Genomic DNA, 13,904 nt, shown 5'->3' on the forward strand with positions numbered 1-13,904 from the left:
TTTCTTTCTCCCTCCTCCCCAGCCTATTACCTCCTACCACTCTCTAGAAACTACCCTTGTGGATTCGCCAATGATTTCTGGTTGCCAAATGCAACAGGTAGTTGTCATGAAAATGAGAAAAAAAAACAAAACAACAAAACAGGTAATTGTCAGTCCTTGATAAAGAATTTACATCACTTCTGTGTACTTTTCCATCACCCTGGGTAGACTGAGCTCTCTGAAGATAGGGAACAGGTCTTATTTATCTGTAAGTGCTAAGAGGGAAACTATCTAAACTAGTACAAAATAGGGTTTTGAATCTGCACCGTCTTCCTTTTAAACTTATTTTAAAATACCCTTACACAGACTTCAGATTCATCAGATTTGTTGCAAATAAGGTAGGTAATTTCTTCAACATCTACAAGAGCAGATTTTTTAGAACCATCTAACCATGTTGATCTGTTATAAGTAGACATCTCAGTTTAAATTCTATAAAAATTAACATTTAAGGGGGAGAAAATTTCACATAAAGCATTCCAAATGGCCCAGGATGACATCAATTGATGAAGCACCTTTGGGGGTACATTTCAGAACTGACTTACCCTGACAGTGGGTAGCAGTTATGTTCAGTGATATGCTGCATTTAGAAATTGTGGATTACTAAGCAGATTATTGTAAGGTCTCATAGTGGAACACTATAGAACTATTAAAAAGAAGAATGAGACAAGTCTACATGGACTGATGTGGAAAGATCTCACTATGGATTGCTGTTTTTTGTTGTTTAGTTGCTAGTGAGAGGTAAAGTAAGGTACAGATCAGAATACAGATGGTTATCCCAAATATATGCTAGTATATGCATTAGGTTTTCTTCTGGAAGAACACATAAAGAACTACTAACAGCATAAGTATACCTCTATATTCCCACTTTATATCTTTCTGAACTATTTGAATGGTTTTACCATATATAAGTATTATATAATAAAAAATTAATTAGCTTTAAAAGTCATAACTTTTAGAAAAGCAATACAGCAGATCTAAGGTCAAGAGAGAGGACCAGTTCCTCAAGTTTACCAGGTAAAAATCACTCTGCAGGCAGTACTCTGGCACCTATATGGCAGGTTGGCTTTGTTACATTCTTCTTGGACCCAATAATTCTCACTAAGGGATAAAATGGTTGCTTGTTTATGATAAATGCTCCTGAAAGAACTCTGGCTGCCTATAAATACGAAAGGGAGGTTCAAGCCAGGAAAAATAAAACAAAACTGCATAAATCAAAGATTAAAACATTAAATCTGGCAAGTGATTTGGAGCTGCTCAGTGAATGAGTGATGAAATCACTTGAGATAATGCTCTAGCCAGAATTTAATTGCTTTAGTATTATTGCATAATTATGGGTCATAAGGAGTTACTTAAATTGTATTTTATCCATTTAAGGAGAAAATAACATGCTATGATGGTATTTGCTAGTGTGGGGATTCAAAGGTTCTGCAAACGCATTCCCTGCAAACCTCAAGGGTCTATATAATGATATCCAAGTGCCTTTATTGCTTTTTTTTTCTTTATTGCTTTTTGAAATGCTGTCTCCATGTAAGTGAGCTCCTTAAGAGCCTCATTCATTAACTTCATTTCTTCCATTTACTTGGCATGTAACACATATTCAGTAACTTTGTGAGTGTGTATATGTGTTTAGATGTCTTTTATTTATCTTCATTCAATTAACTTTACAAGTACTTATTGAGCACCAACTAAGTACTAGGTATAGCGCTAGCCCTTGCACACACTTGTGTTTTCCCAACATATAAACAAGAAAGGCCCTGTTGCCTTTGTCTCTCACACATACCACAAAGCTGAGGCTGGGAGTTGGAGTCCCGTTCCTTCCAATATATCCTGTAATGGAGGATGCAGCCCATTTGCTCCTGGGCTGGAATTTCGTCCCATGAAATTAAAACGCTCCCCTTTTCCTCTGAGATGGCATTAATGTGGGGGCCACTCAGTGGTGCTGTGAAGTAGAACATAGGAGGCTTTTGTCACCCTCCAAATCTAAACCATTAAACTAGAGCACAATTGGACAAAAAATCCCAAGACTCACCTTTGTGCTCGGAGCTACCCCGGGTGGAGTTGCACCCTCCCTGGTCCCCTGCAAGCACGTGCACGCGGATTTCATAACAGATGTAGGGTTTTATGTTTTCTGCAAGATATAAAGATAGAGGCTATTCCAGTTCAAAAAAGGGTTTAAACAAAACCACACAGACAGCTTCTGAAACAAAACTCACTTTTAAGGAAAAACTTCGACTTCTACAAATAAATATTTGCTGTTTACAGCAAAATAATGTTGGTGTTTTGTAGGCATAGCACTTGAACGGCTCTTCTGATTCCCTAGATACTTATCATGATCTGACAGGGTGGCGTAGGTGACACATTCCGGTGTGACTAATCAGAGTGCCACTCAGTGTAATCTACCCCTTTGCCCCACCCTGCCAGCCCCCCACCACACCCCCCCCAACCCCCGCCATGTTCCACTCAGATCTCAGTTGCTTCACAGCTTGGAAGACTGGGACGATACCTGGGGATGCTAATACTCCTTCATATCTTTTAAAGTGCTACACTTTGCAGTTTTCTGTCAGTCATAAGGTTTATTGGCACTCTTCCCTGCCCAAACTCCTTATTTCCATGAATCTCAAATGTCAACTTCCTGTAAAGAAAAGGCCCCTCTCAGAGATACTGCCCATGACTTATCTTTAAACTCCCAATGAAAGTTTAAAGGAAAAAGATTATTTCTATCAGGTAACTAACTGTAGTCTCATGTGGTCAGAGGAAGGACTCTCTCCCACATTGTTCAATGCCCTGCCGTTGGTAGATTGGGTCCCCTACACTGACAACTGATTAGGGTTTCACATTTTCTTTTTTGGAAGAGGAATTTTATATCACAGAATAATTTACTAAATAGTGTGTTTTCTATAAAAATCCATTCAGTTCAGTTCAGTCGCTCAGTCATGTCTGACTCTTTGTGACCCCATGAATTGGAGCACGCCAGGCCTCCCTATCCATCACCAACTCTCAGAGTTTACTCAAACTCACGTCCATCGAGTCAGTGATGCCATCCAGCCATCTCATCCTCTGTCGTCCCCTTCTCCTCCTGCCCCCAATCCCTCCCAGCATCAGGGTCTTTTCCAATGAGTCAACTCTTCGCATGAGGTGGCCAAAGTATTGGAGTTTCAGCTTCAGCATCAGTCCTTCCAATGAACACCCAGGACTGATCTCCTTTAGGATGGACTGGCTGGATCTCCTTGCAGTCCAAGGGACTCTCAAGAGTCTTCTCCAACACCACAGCTCAAAAGCATCAATTCTTTGGCACTCAGCTTTCTTTATAGTCCAATTCTCACATCCATACATGACCACTGGAAAAACCATAGCCTTGACTAGACGGACCTTTATTGGCAAAGTAATGTCTCTGCTTTTTAATATGCTGTCTAGGTTGGTCATAACTTTCCTTCCAAGGAGTAAGTGTCTTTTAAAATTTCATGGCTGCAGTCACCATCTGCAGTGATTTTGGAGCCCAAAAAATAGTGTCTGACACTGTTTCCACTGTTTCCCCATCTATTTGCCATGAAGTGATGGGACCAGGTGCCATGATCTTAGTTTTCTGAATGTTGAGCTTTAAGCCAACTTTTCCACTCTCCTCTTTCACTTTCATCAAGAGGCTTTTTAGTTCCTCTTCACTTTCTGCCATAAGGGTGGTGTCATCTGCATATCTGAGGTTATTGATATTTCTCCTGGCAATCTTGATTCCAGCTTGTGCTTCTTCCAGTCCAGTGTTTCTCATGATGTACTCTGCATATTAAATAAGCAGGGTGACAATATACAGCCTTGACGTACTCCTTTTACTTTTTTTTTATCCTTAAATATTCTAGCAAGTAGGTAGTACATAAAGCCAAAATGTGCAACTACTACTGTCCATGAGGAAATCAAAACTCATGCCATGAGCAAGTTCCAATTCATATTCATGAGCCAAGTGAAGTAGAACAAGGCTGCAATCAGTTTAGCCCTGTCATCCAAAGATGCTTTGTGGGTGGCATCCAGACCCAGAAATCCAAAGGGCAACATGGAATATGGAATTGCTTCATTTGGGAGGGGCTGGTGCCTGGCAGCTCTGTTGCTAGTTCTGGAAGGGACCAATCAACCACAGTGCCACGTGGGAGTTCCAGATGAGCACATTAGGCAAGTGGTTTCCTTGCATTTTGCCATGCAAGGTGTGAGTTCAGGGCAGAGGCCTTGGGAACTGCAGCATCAGAAAACCTTGGGCTTCTTGTGAATAGCCTGTCCCTAGTGGAGGAGGGCAGGCTTCCCTTGTGGCTCAGATAGATGGTCAAGAGTCTACCTGAAATGCAGGAGACTGGGGTTCAATCCTGGGTTGGGAAGATCCCCCGGAGGAGGCCATGGCAATCCATCCCAGTATTCTTGCCTGGAGAATCCCATGGACAGAGCAGCCTAGTGGGCTATAGTCCATGGGGTCACAAAGAGTCTGACATGACTGAGCAACTAACACATGGAGGAGGGAAGAAAATGTGGCTCCATAACTTAGCTGACACTTTCTTTTCTATGGAGATAGAGCCCAAGCAAGCTTGTTCCCCAATTCTAACCTTAAGAACAAACTCCTATTTTCCTGGCTAATTCTTACATGTGTGTATATGTGTGCTCAGTCATGTCTGACTCTGCAACCCCATGGCCTGTAGACTGGAGGCTCCTCTGTCCATGGAATTTTCCAGTCAAGAATGTTGGAGTGGGTTGCCATTGCCTACTCCAGGGGAGCTTCCCAACTCAGGGATCGAACCTACCTCTCTTGGGTCTCCGGCATGAACACACCCTAATCACTGTCTGCTCCCCACCTCAGAAATTCGTTAGCCTTTGCTGCTGGTGGATGAAGCCCATACTCTTAACATTTTCATTTCTTTTTAGAGTCTGGCCCTGACTTCCAGGCCTATTTCTCAAGACTCCCATGCATGCACATACACCTAGCACTCCTGGGCAAAGGCTCTGTCTCCCTATTCATAAACTGTCTCTCAAGTGATTTTTCTGTGGAAAGCTAATGTCACCTCTTAAGTTTGGGAGAAGGCAAACACTAAATGATCCGCAATGAGAAGTAATCATAGAGGAAGTATGATGAGAGCATACAGAAGATAAGCCCCAATAGCTAGGCATGAGGGAAGGTTTTCTAGACACCATGATGTCTACAAATCTGTAAAAGGAGTGGTTATATAATAAGGTCAGAACTGTTTTCACCTAGACAAGACAGGACTGACAGTCTCTAGCCTAGACCCCACCAACTTATAATCCAGGAGTTGACCTTCACTGTAGCCCGTCTCGAAGCACCCAACTCTACCCCAGCTAGATGCCGGGAAAAAACTGGTACGGATCTTATGGCAATGAGTTATCTTACTCATTGGAGAGGGTAACTTTGAATTCATGATAAGCATGAATTAGTTAAGCTTTAAGTGTTTATTTCCAGAATGTTACACCAAAACAAACTTATAGTTAATCAAGTGTTTTCAGGTAGAAGAATGACTTGAATTAACAGTTAATCTCATCCAGTATTATTGATTTTATTCAAATGAATATGTCTGAATTGCTTAAGAACATTTTAGTTTCCTAAGTATGGAAAAAATTCTCTCTTGTCATTTATTTTAGGCACTGTGTATAGAATTAATAGAATTTCTAAAAAGAAAGATCTGTAGGGACTGTATAGTTCAAACTATCCCAAAGGGGTAAATTCTAATATAATAAGGGTTTACAATTATAGAGCAGTTTAGAGTTTAGTATCTACTGCTTCATCTGATTTGATGGACGTAACAATCATAAAGGGCTTCCCATTAGCTCAGTGGTAAAGAATACATCTGCCAGCGCAGGAGATTCAGGAGACGCAGGTTTGTTCCCTGGGTCGGGAAGATCACCTAGAGGAGGAAATGGCAATACACTGCAGTATTCTTGCCGGGGGAAATCCCATGGACAGAGGAGCCTGGTGGGCTACAGTCCATAGGGTCTCAGAGTCAGACATGACTGAGCACACACACACATACACACACACCCTTAAAGGAACACTGATTCCACTTTAGCAACTCTAGGGACAGAGAACGCGCTGCCTCATCAACTGTCCTATTAGAGACCATCAACTGTAAGGGAAGTACTTTCTCAAAATTGAGCTGACATCTGTCTTCATACAATTTTTATGCAGAGGGCCTTCATTCTGCTCTCCAGAACAACAAAGGACACATACTCTTTCTTACATACATATCGAAGCCAGCAAGAGTCATCAACCACCTCCCACCCCAATCTAGAATACTCTTCTACACGCTAAACGGTTTCCCCATTAAAAGTTTCAGACCCTAAAGGCTTGCTCACCTTCCTCTGATGCTCATGGGGTTATCCAGGCAGCATTCTCTTTAAGTACAGTGATTAAAACTGAACACAACCCACTAGAAGTCTGAGTAGCTAGACTCTAAAAGAGGCACACAGTTAAGGACAGGTTCACGTATTATCATGCACCATGCTCTGTTTATTTCTGTGAAAATCTTGTCTCCTCAAGCAGGGTGTGTATAGCCTACTGGACAGGTATAATGGTTGTCATGGTGTAATGAAAATATTATGGGATTTAGAGTTTCAAAACCTATAAAATCTTAGCTCCATCACATATAATAATAATAATGATAGCTAGATTATTGAGCACTTTAAATGTGTTAGCTATTGTTAAAAATGTTTTCTCCTTCAATTAGTCTTCACAATAACCCAGTGAGGTAGGTAATATTACCCCCACTTTCCAGATAAGGAAACTGAGGCACAGAGAAGTTAATTTGCCCTGGATCATACACTTTGATAAGTGACAAAGCCAGGACTCAAACCCAGATAATCTGGCTGCAGAACTTTTCATCACTACGCTGAACTTGTACTTTAAAAATCACATTAACATTTTTAACACATTAAATGAACACATCCATTGCCATACAGAAAACACATTTATCAACATTGTAAGGGAATACTTCTCAGTGCTCTGTGGTAACATAAATGGGAAGGAAATTTAAAAAAAAAAGAGGGGTTATATATTGGGTTGGCCAAGGAGTTCATTCAGGTTTCCTGTAATATAGAAATATATGCATAGCTGATTCACTTTGCTATTAGTAGAAACTAACATAACATTGTAAAGCAAGTATATGCCAATAAAAATAAATAAACAAATTAATTTGGGGTGATCTGCTGACCTAGTTTTGCATTAATAATCTCATGATGATTTCGATTTATTATAGAACAACAATTAGTAGGAGAAAAATAGAAGGAGAAAAATATTGTAGGTTCAGCTTCTGAATGTGTCAGCACATGTGCATGCATGCACACACACACACACACACACACACACACACACAGACACATGTGCCTTGTTCATTGAAATTCATCCTGGAAGATTTTCAAGCAAGTGACCATCTAACTAGCTTAACTCTAGCATGCAAATAATACAATTTCTCTTCGGGAAAATTAAAATAAGAAATTTCCACTAATTGGTTTTGGGTAACATTCATTGGTAAGTAAGCGGGGGGGGGGCCTTGAGTATTTCAAACACAAAACAATATGTAGAAGCTGACAGAGTAAGACTTCAGAGTTTATGAATTAAGAACTTGAAAAAAGTAAAGAACTCAAGACATTGCCCTTTAATGTTTGTTTGGCAAATATGTCAGCCACCTCCGGTGCGATTAGGACTAGATCTCTCTGACAGAAGAGGTTAAGGATTCTTTTCACTGGTTAGAAATAGCAAGTCCCATTTAGGAACTGCTTCCATGACAGCATAAGGGTAAGCATTAGACTCTGATAGGAGGAAGACACACACCACTGCAATCATTTATCAAAATGATTAAACAAGCCTTTGGCCACCTTGTTTTCCAATTGTCCAATGTTGCTTATAGGCTTCCCGAGTGGCTCAGTGGTAAAGAATTCACCTGCCAATGCATGAGATGTAGGTTTGATCCTTGGGCCTGGGAAGATCCTCTGGAGAAGGAAATGGCAACCCACTTCAGAATTCCTGCTTGGGAAATTTCATAGACAGAGGACCCTGGTAGGCTACAGTCCATGGGGTTGCAAAGTGTCAGACATGACTTACCGACTAAACAACAATAACAACAATGTTGCTCATGCACAGGATTAAATGACTATTTATGAAATTTCTTTCCAGTTTAAATTCATATTGTATGATACAGAAATTTAAGATGTACTCCAAGGATAAAATGAAATTAAAAAAAAAAAACACTGGTTAACTTCTGTCCAATCATTTGAATGCATTTTCAGATGCTTTCTATCACTTGATACATGGAACCACTGACAGATTTGGAATTTGAGGATGAGAGACACCAACTCTCATACAGATAATTCTGGGTTTATTATCACACAAACAATAAGTAGCAGAATTGGAAATGAAAGATCTCCTGGTTTCCTCATCTATAATAGTGGGGGAAATAACTCTTGCTACACATGAATTTCTCACAATTAAATGAACTCCCAAGTGTAAGGTGTCCATTACACTGACTGGATTTTACTTAGCTCTGAGCCATGCTTGTTGAGTTCATTATTTACTCATCATATATGGCACTGTCCCAGGCACATGAGTTTTCCATAAATCCTAGAGGTTTTAGTCAATCAGTGGGTCTTCTATGGCTGCAGTGGTGCACTCTGATGGGCTCTAGGTCATCACTGCCCGTCTTCTCATGCAGCGGTAACTGAGAGCAAGGCTCTGGGTTCCTGCCTGAAGTTTCCTTGAAAAACGTGAACTTAGTAACCCTTGAGAAGGAAGGTGAATATGAAGTACCTGAAATCAGAGCAGACAGGCTGTAGGGGGTACTCCACAACCAGCCGAGAGGGGGCTGCATGCCGCCCCCTGGGTGGAGCTCCCTCCACTCCACCACGTATTTCTGCACAGCAGGGGCAGCTTTCTCTGGAGGTGTCCACGTCACCATGAGCTTGTCCATGCCTTCTGACTTTGCAAAGACCTGTTGAGGAGCCAGCAACTCTTTATGGGGAAAGGTGGGGGGGAAAAAAAAACAAAATCACAGTGGACACAGATATAAAAAACAACCACCCAACCCAGCAAAGTTGCAGCAAGAACCGATCTCTTTCAAAGGACTTCAGGTTCACGGATTTTGTTCAACCAGCTTCTCAGTTCTTGGAGAACAGGCATCAGTGCCAGGACCCTGTGTAGTGTTATTTATGGAATTATTTCCCCTTCATCTTCCATTTCACTTTCCATTTCTGTGTCCCCAAAGGTACCTGCTCTATAGTGTTATTTATGGAATTATTTCCCCTTCATCTTCCATTTCACTTTCCATTTCTGTGTCCCCAAAGGTACCTGCTCTAGTGACCTATAATATGCATCCTTCTAATCTACCTCCCCAGAGAAGGCAATGGCACCCCACTCCAGTACTCTTGCCTGGAAAATCCCATGGACGGAGGAGCCTGGTGGGCTGCAGTCCATGGGGTCGCTAAGAGTCAGACACGACTGAGCGACTTCACTTTCATTTTTCACTTTCATGCAGTGGAGAAGGAAATGGCAACCCACTCCAGTATTCTTGCCTGGAGAATCCCAGGGACGGGGGAGCCTGGTGGGCTGCTGTCTATGGGGTCGCACAGAGTCAGACACGACTGAAGGGACTTAGCAGCAGCAATCTACCTCCTATATGTTTATTTACGTATATGTGTGTCCTTGAGAATTAGCATTGCTTTCAGTTCGTGTGTCGTATTTTCATGAAACACATTTGCAGTAAATCTAGTGCTTTTCCTAACTTTCATTTTCCCACTCAACAATATGTTTCTAGGATACATCTATTCTGCTGCTATATGAAAATCCAGCTCATTCCTTCAGATTACTGCCTCAACACTTTCTTTGTGCAGTCTCCAAGTGACAAGCAATAGTTTTCTTCCAACTTTTTGTCAACACAAACAAGGATGCAATGAACCTTCTCTTGCATGTCCTTGTGTATGCCTGTCTAAGAGTGTCTCTCTCATCCTCTTACACTGTTGGTAAGAATGTAAATTGGTATAGCCACTGTGGAGAACAGTACAGAGGTTCCTTAAAAAACTAAAACCAGAGCTACCATATGACCCAGTAATCCCACTCCTGGGCAAAGATCTAGAGAAAACCATAATTTGAAAGGATTTATGTACTCAGATATTCATTGCAGTACTATTTACAATAGCCAGGACATGGAAACAACCTCAATGTCTACTGACAGATGAATGGATAAAGAAGATGTGGCATGTATATACAACGAAATATTACTCAGCCATAAAAAAGGAACGAAATAATGCCATTTGCAGTGACATGGTTGGACCTAGAGATTGTCATACAGAATGAAGTAAGTCAAAAAGAGAAAGACAAATATCATATAATATCACTTATATGTGGAATCTAGAAAAATGGTTCACATGAACTTATTTGCAAATCAGAAATAGAGTCATAGATTAGAAAACAAATTTATGGTCACCAAGGAGGAGGGACGGGATGAATTGGTAGACTGGGATTAACATATACACACTACTATATATAAAATAGATGACTAATAAGAACCTATTGTATAGCACAGGGAACTATACTCAATGTTTTGTGATGACCTAAATGAGAAGGAAATCTAACAGAAGAGTATTGCTCAGTTGCTAAGTCGTCTCCGACTCTTTGTGACCCCATGGACTGCAGCATGCCATGCTTCCCTGTCCTTCACTATCTCCCAGAGTTTGCTCAAACTCATGTACATTGAGACAGTGATGCCATACAACCATCTCATCCTCTGTTGCCCTCTTTTCCTCTTGTCCTCAGTCTTTCCCAGCATCAGGCTCTTGGAATCAGATGGTCAAAGAACTGGAGTTTCAGCTTCAGCATCAGCCTTCCAATGAATATTCAGGGTTGATTTCTTTAGGAGTGACTGGTTTGACCTCCTTCTTGTCCAAGGGATTCTCAAGAGTCTTCTCCAGCACAATTTAAAAGCATCAATTCTTTGGCACTCAGCCTTCTCTATGGTCCAATTCTCACATCCATACATGACTATTAGAAAAACCATAGCTTTGACAATATGGACCTTTGTCAGTAAAGTGATGTCTCCACTCTTTAATATACTGTCTAGGTTTGTCATAGCCTTTCTTTCACGGAGCAAGCGTCTTTTAATTTCATGACTGCAGTAACTGTTCACAGTGATTTTGGAGCCTAAAAAAATAAAATGTGTCCCTGTTTCCACTTTTTCCTCATCTATTTGCTATGAAGTAATGGGACCAGGTGCCATGATCTTAGTTTTTTGAATGTTGAATTTTAAGCAGCTTTTCCACTCTCCTCTTTCACTTTCATCAAGAGGCTCTTTAGTTCCTGTTCGTTTTCTGCCTTTAGGGTCGTGTCATCTGCATATCTGAGGCTGTTGGATTTTCTCCTGGCAAACTTGATTCCAGCTTGTGATTCATCCAACTCAGCATTTTGCACGATGTACTCTGCTTATAAGTTAAATAAGCAGGGTGACAATATACTGTCATGACGTACTCTTTTCCCAAATTTGAACCAGTGTGGAGTGGATATACATATACGTATTATATGACTGATTCACTTTGCTATACAGAAACTAACACAACATTGCGGAGCAACTACAGTTTTTTAAAATAGACTCTCTCTCTACATATAAATGCGCATAATTTCTCAATTATACACTAAATTCACCCATTTCCCTAAATATGGTCAGACCGATCTCTAAAACAGTAAATCAGTTGACCCTCCAACAAGAAAAGCATGAGAGTTCTCATTTCCCCACCAACACTTGGTATTTTCTTTCTCATTTTCCCAAGCTGGCACATGTAAGGCGGTATTAAATTGTGGTTTTATTGTCATTTTCTGATTTCTTACGAGGCTGAGCGCTTCACATATTACTAGCTGCCTGACTTTCCCCTTCTCATACCTCACTCATTTTTTTTTCTGTTGTATTTCCTGTCTGCTTCCTGATTTGCAGAAATAACTTTTGTATTCTAGATATTAATCACTTGTTCGTTTTCAACACTAAAAATATCTCACTGAAGTCTTTCAAGTCCTGTTAATTTTATGATGTGTTTGTTTAACATAAACACTTACTTTGATGTGGATAAATTCACCACAGTTTGTGTATTTTGAGTCTTGTTTATAAAATCCTTCCATTCTGGGGTCACAAAGACACTCGACTACATTTCCTCCCATTTGCTTTTGGTTTTATTTAATACCTTTCACATTTAGGTTTTTAATCCAAATCTAGCTAAAGGGTATGTGTGTGTGTGTATGTGTGTGTGTGTTTTAAAGGAAATAAGCCTTATTATTTTTTCCACAAAACAGGTCAATTTTTCCAAATGTGGTACCACCCCTGCCACACACTAAGCTCCACATATTCATGGGTTTGTGTGTGGATCAGTTTCTTCACCAGAACACACTGGTCACATTACAAGGCTCTGTGACACCTGACTATTTGGTAGTTAAAGTCCCTCCTCATTTTGCTCTTCTTTTTTTTTTCAAAGTGATCTTGGGTATTCATGAAACTTTATTCTTCCATATAGCTCTTATAATCAGTTTATGAGAGTCCTCAAAAATTTCAGCTGGTATTTTTATTGGGATTATATTAAATTTGCAGCTCAGTTCAGGGAGAACTCATATTGTTACAATGTTAAGTTGTCCCATTTATAAATATGATGTTTCTTTGAAGCTGTTTGGGTCTCTTTTGATATCTTTTAATGGAGTTTCAAAAATTCCTCCTTAAAGTTTTAATGTGCTTTTTATGGTTAATTCCTAGACACATTATACTATTAGTTTGCTATTTAAATGGCATCTTATTTTCTACTTCTTTTCCACTATGAATTTGTGTGTGTTATTCTTATTCTAGCTGACCTGCTAAAGTCTCTAATTAATTCTCATAATTTGTCTATGGCCTTTGTTAAATTTTCCATGTAATAATCTTGTTAGCTGTACACTTAAAAATCTCTTCTTTCCAATCTTTGAACTAAATCTCATTTCATTTTTTTTTTTAATCTTGTTGCTAATTTTAAAAAGAATGTTCCTACATATCTTTATTAAGATGATGCTTGCTGCATGTTTTTGGTAGAAAGTCTTTAAAAAGCTAAAAAGTTTTCCTTTTTTAATAGCTTTCAAATAGGTTTTATTTTTATAAAATACATACTATTTATTTACTAAAAATTTTGTTTTATTAAATACATTTCTATATCTGTTAAGAACATATCCCTCTTTTCTCCTTCAGTACTAAAGTAGTGAATTACATTGATAGACTTTTCTGATATTGATCCATCTTTGTATTCTTGAGGGCAACCCTGCTTGATCATTCTGCACTCATTATCTTTTCTTATTTCTTCTTAAAATAGACTTTATTTTTTAAAGCAGTTTTAAGTTCAAAGCAAAATTGAGTGAGAGGTACAGACATTTTCCATACACCCTTGACCCCATACACGCATCACTTCCCCCATTATTGACATCCTGCACCAGAGTATTACATTCTGTAAGATTCTTGATAAATATTTTCAAATATTTTCCCCTTTCATTCATGTTTTCTCTTACTGGGGCTCCTTTTAGGCAATTATCATTACTTATTCTTTCAACGTCTTAAGTCTTCTCATTTTTCAAACTCTTTTTCCTTTTTGATGACTTTTAATCTTCAATTAAATCTTCCCCTCACTCATTCACTCTTCAGATAAGTCCTTTCTGCTATCCAACCCATTGGGTGAGTTCTTTATTTCAACAACTGAACTTTTCATATTGAATCTCTATTTGGGGCTATTCCACAACCACCTGTTTCTGATTTGTGTTCCCAGTATCCTCTCTATCTTTCTAAGAATACTTACTATGCTTACTCTAAACTCTGATTTATTCAATTATTTCTAGTTGCACTGGG

The 13,904-nt window shown here is 39.5% G+C and overlaps 1 protein-coding gene across 1 annotated transcript in view; it reads right to left on the minus strand.

Moving 5' to 3' along the window:
• IL12RB2 (interleukin 12 receptor subunit beta 2) overlaps nt 1-13,904 on the minus strand; it is a 79,813-nt gene that overhangs the window by 16,173 nt on the left and 49,736 nt on the right. The window contains exons 10-12 of the mRNA XM_043876032.1: nt 8,822-9,022; nt 2,069-2,167; nt 1,820-1,978 (exon numbers count right to left, since the gene is read on the minus strand). Coding sequence (XP_043731967.1) covers nt 1,820-1,978; nt 2,069-2,167; nt 8,822-9,022 — 459 coding nt within the window. The remainder of the gene's footprint in view (nt 1-1,819; nt 1,979-2,068; nt 2,168-8,821; nt 9,023-13,904) is intronic.

This window comes from Cervus elaphus, chromosome 20, assembly GCF_910594005.1.
Source record: "Cervus elaphus chromosome 20, mCerEla1.1, whole genome shotgun sequence".
NCBI lineage: Eukaryota > Metazoa > Chordata > Mammalia > Artiodactyla > Cervidae > Cervus > Cervus elaphus.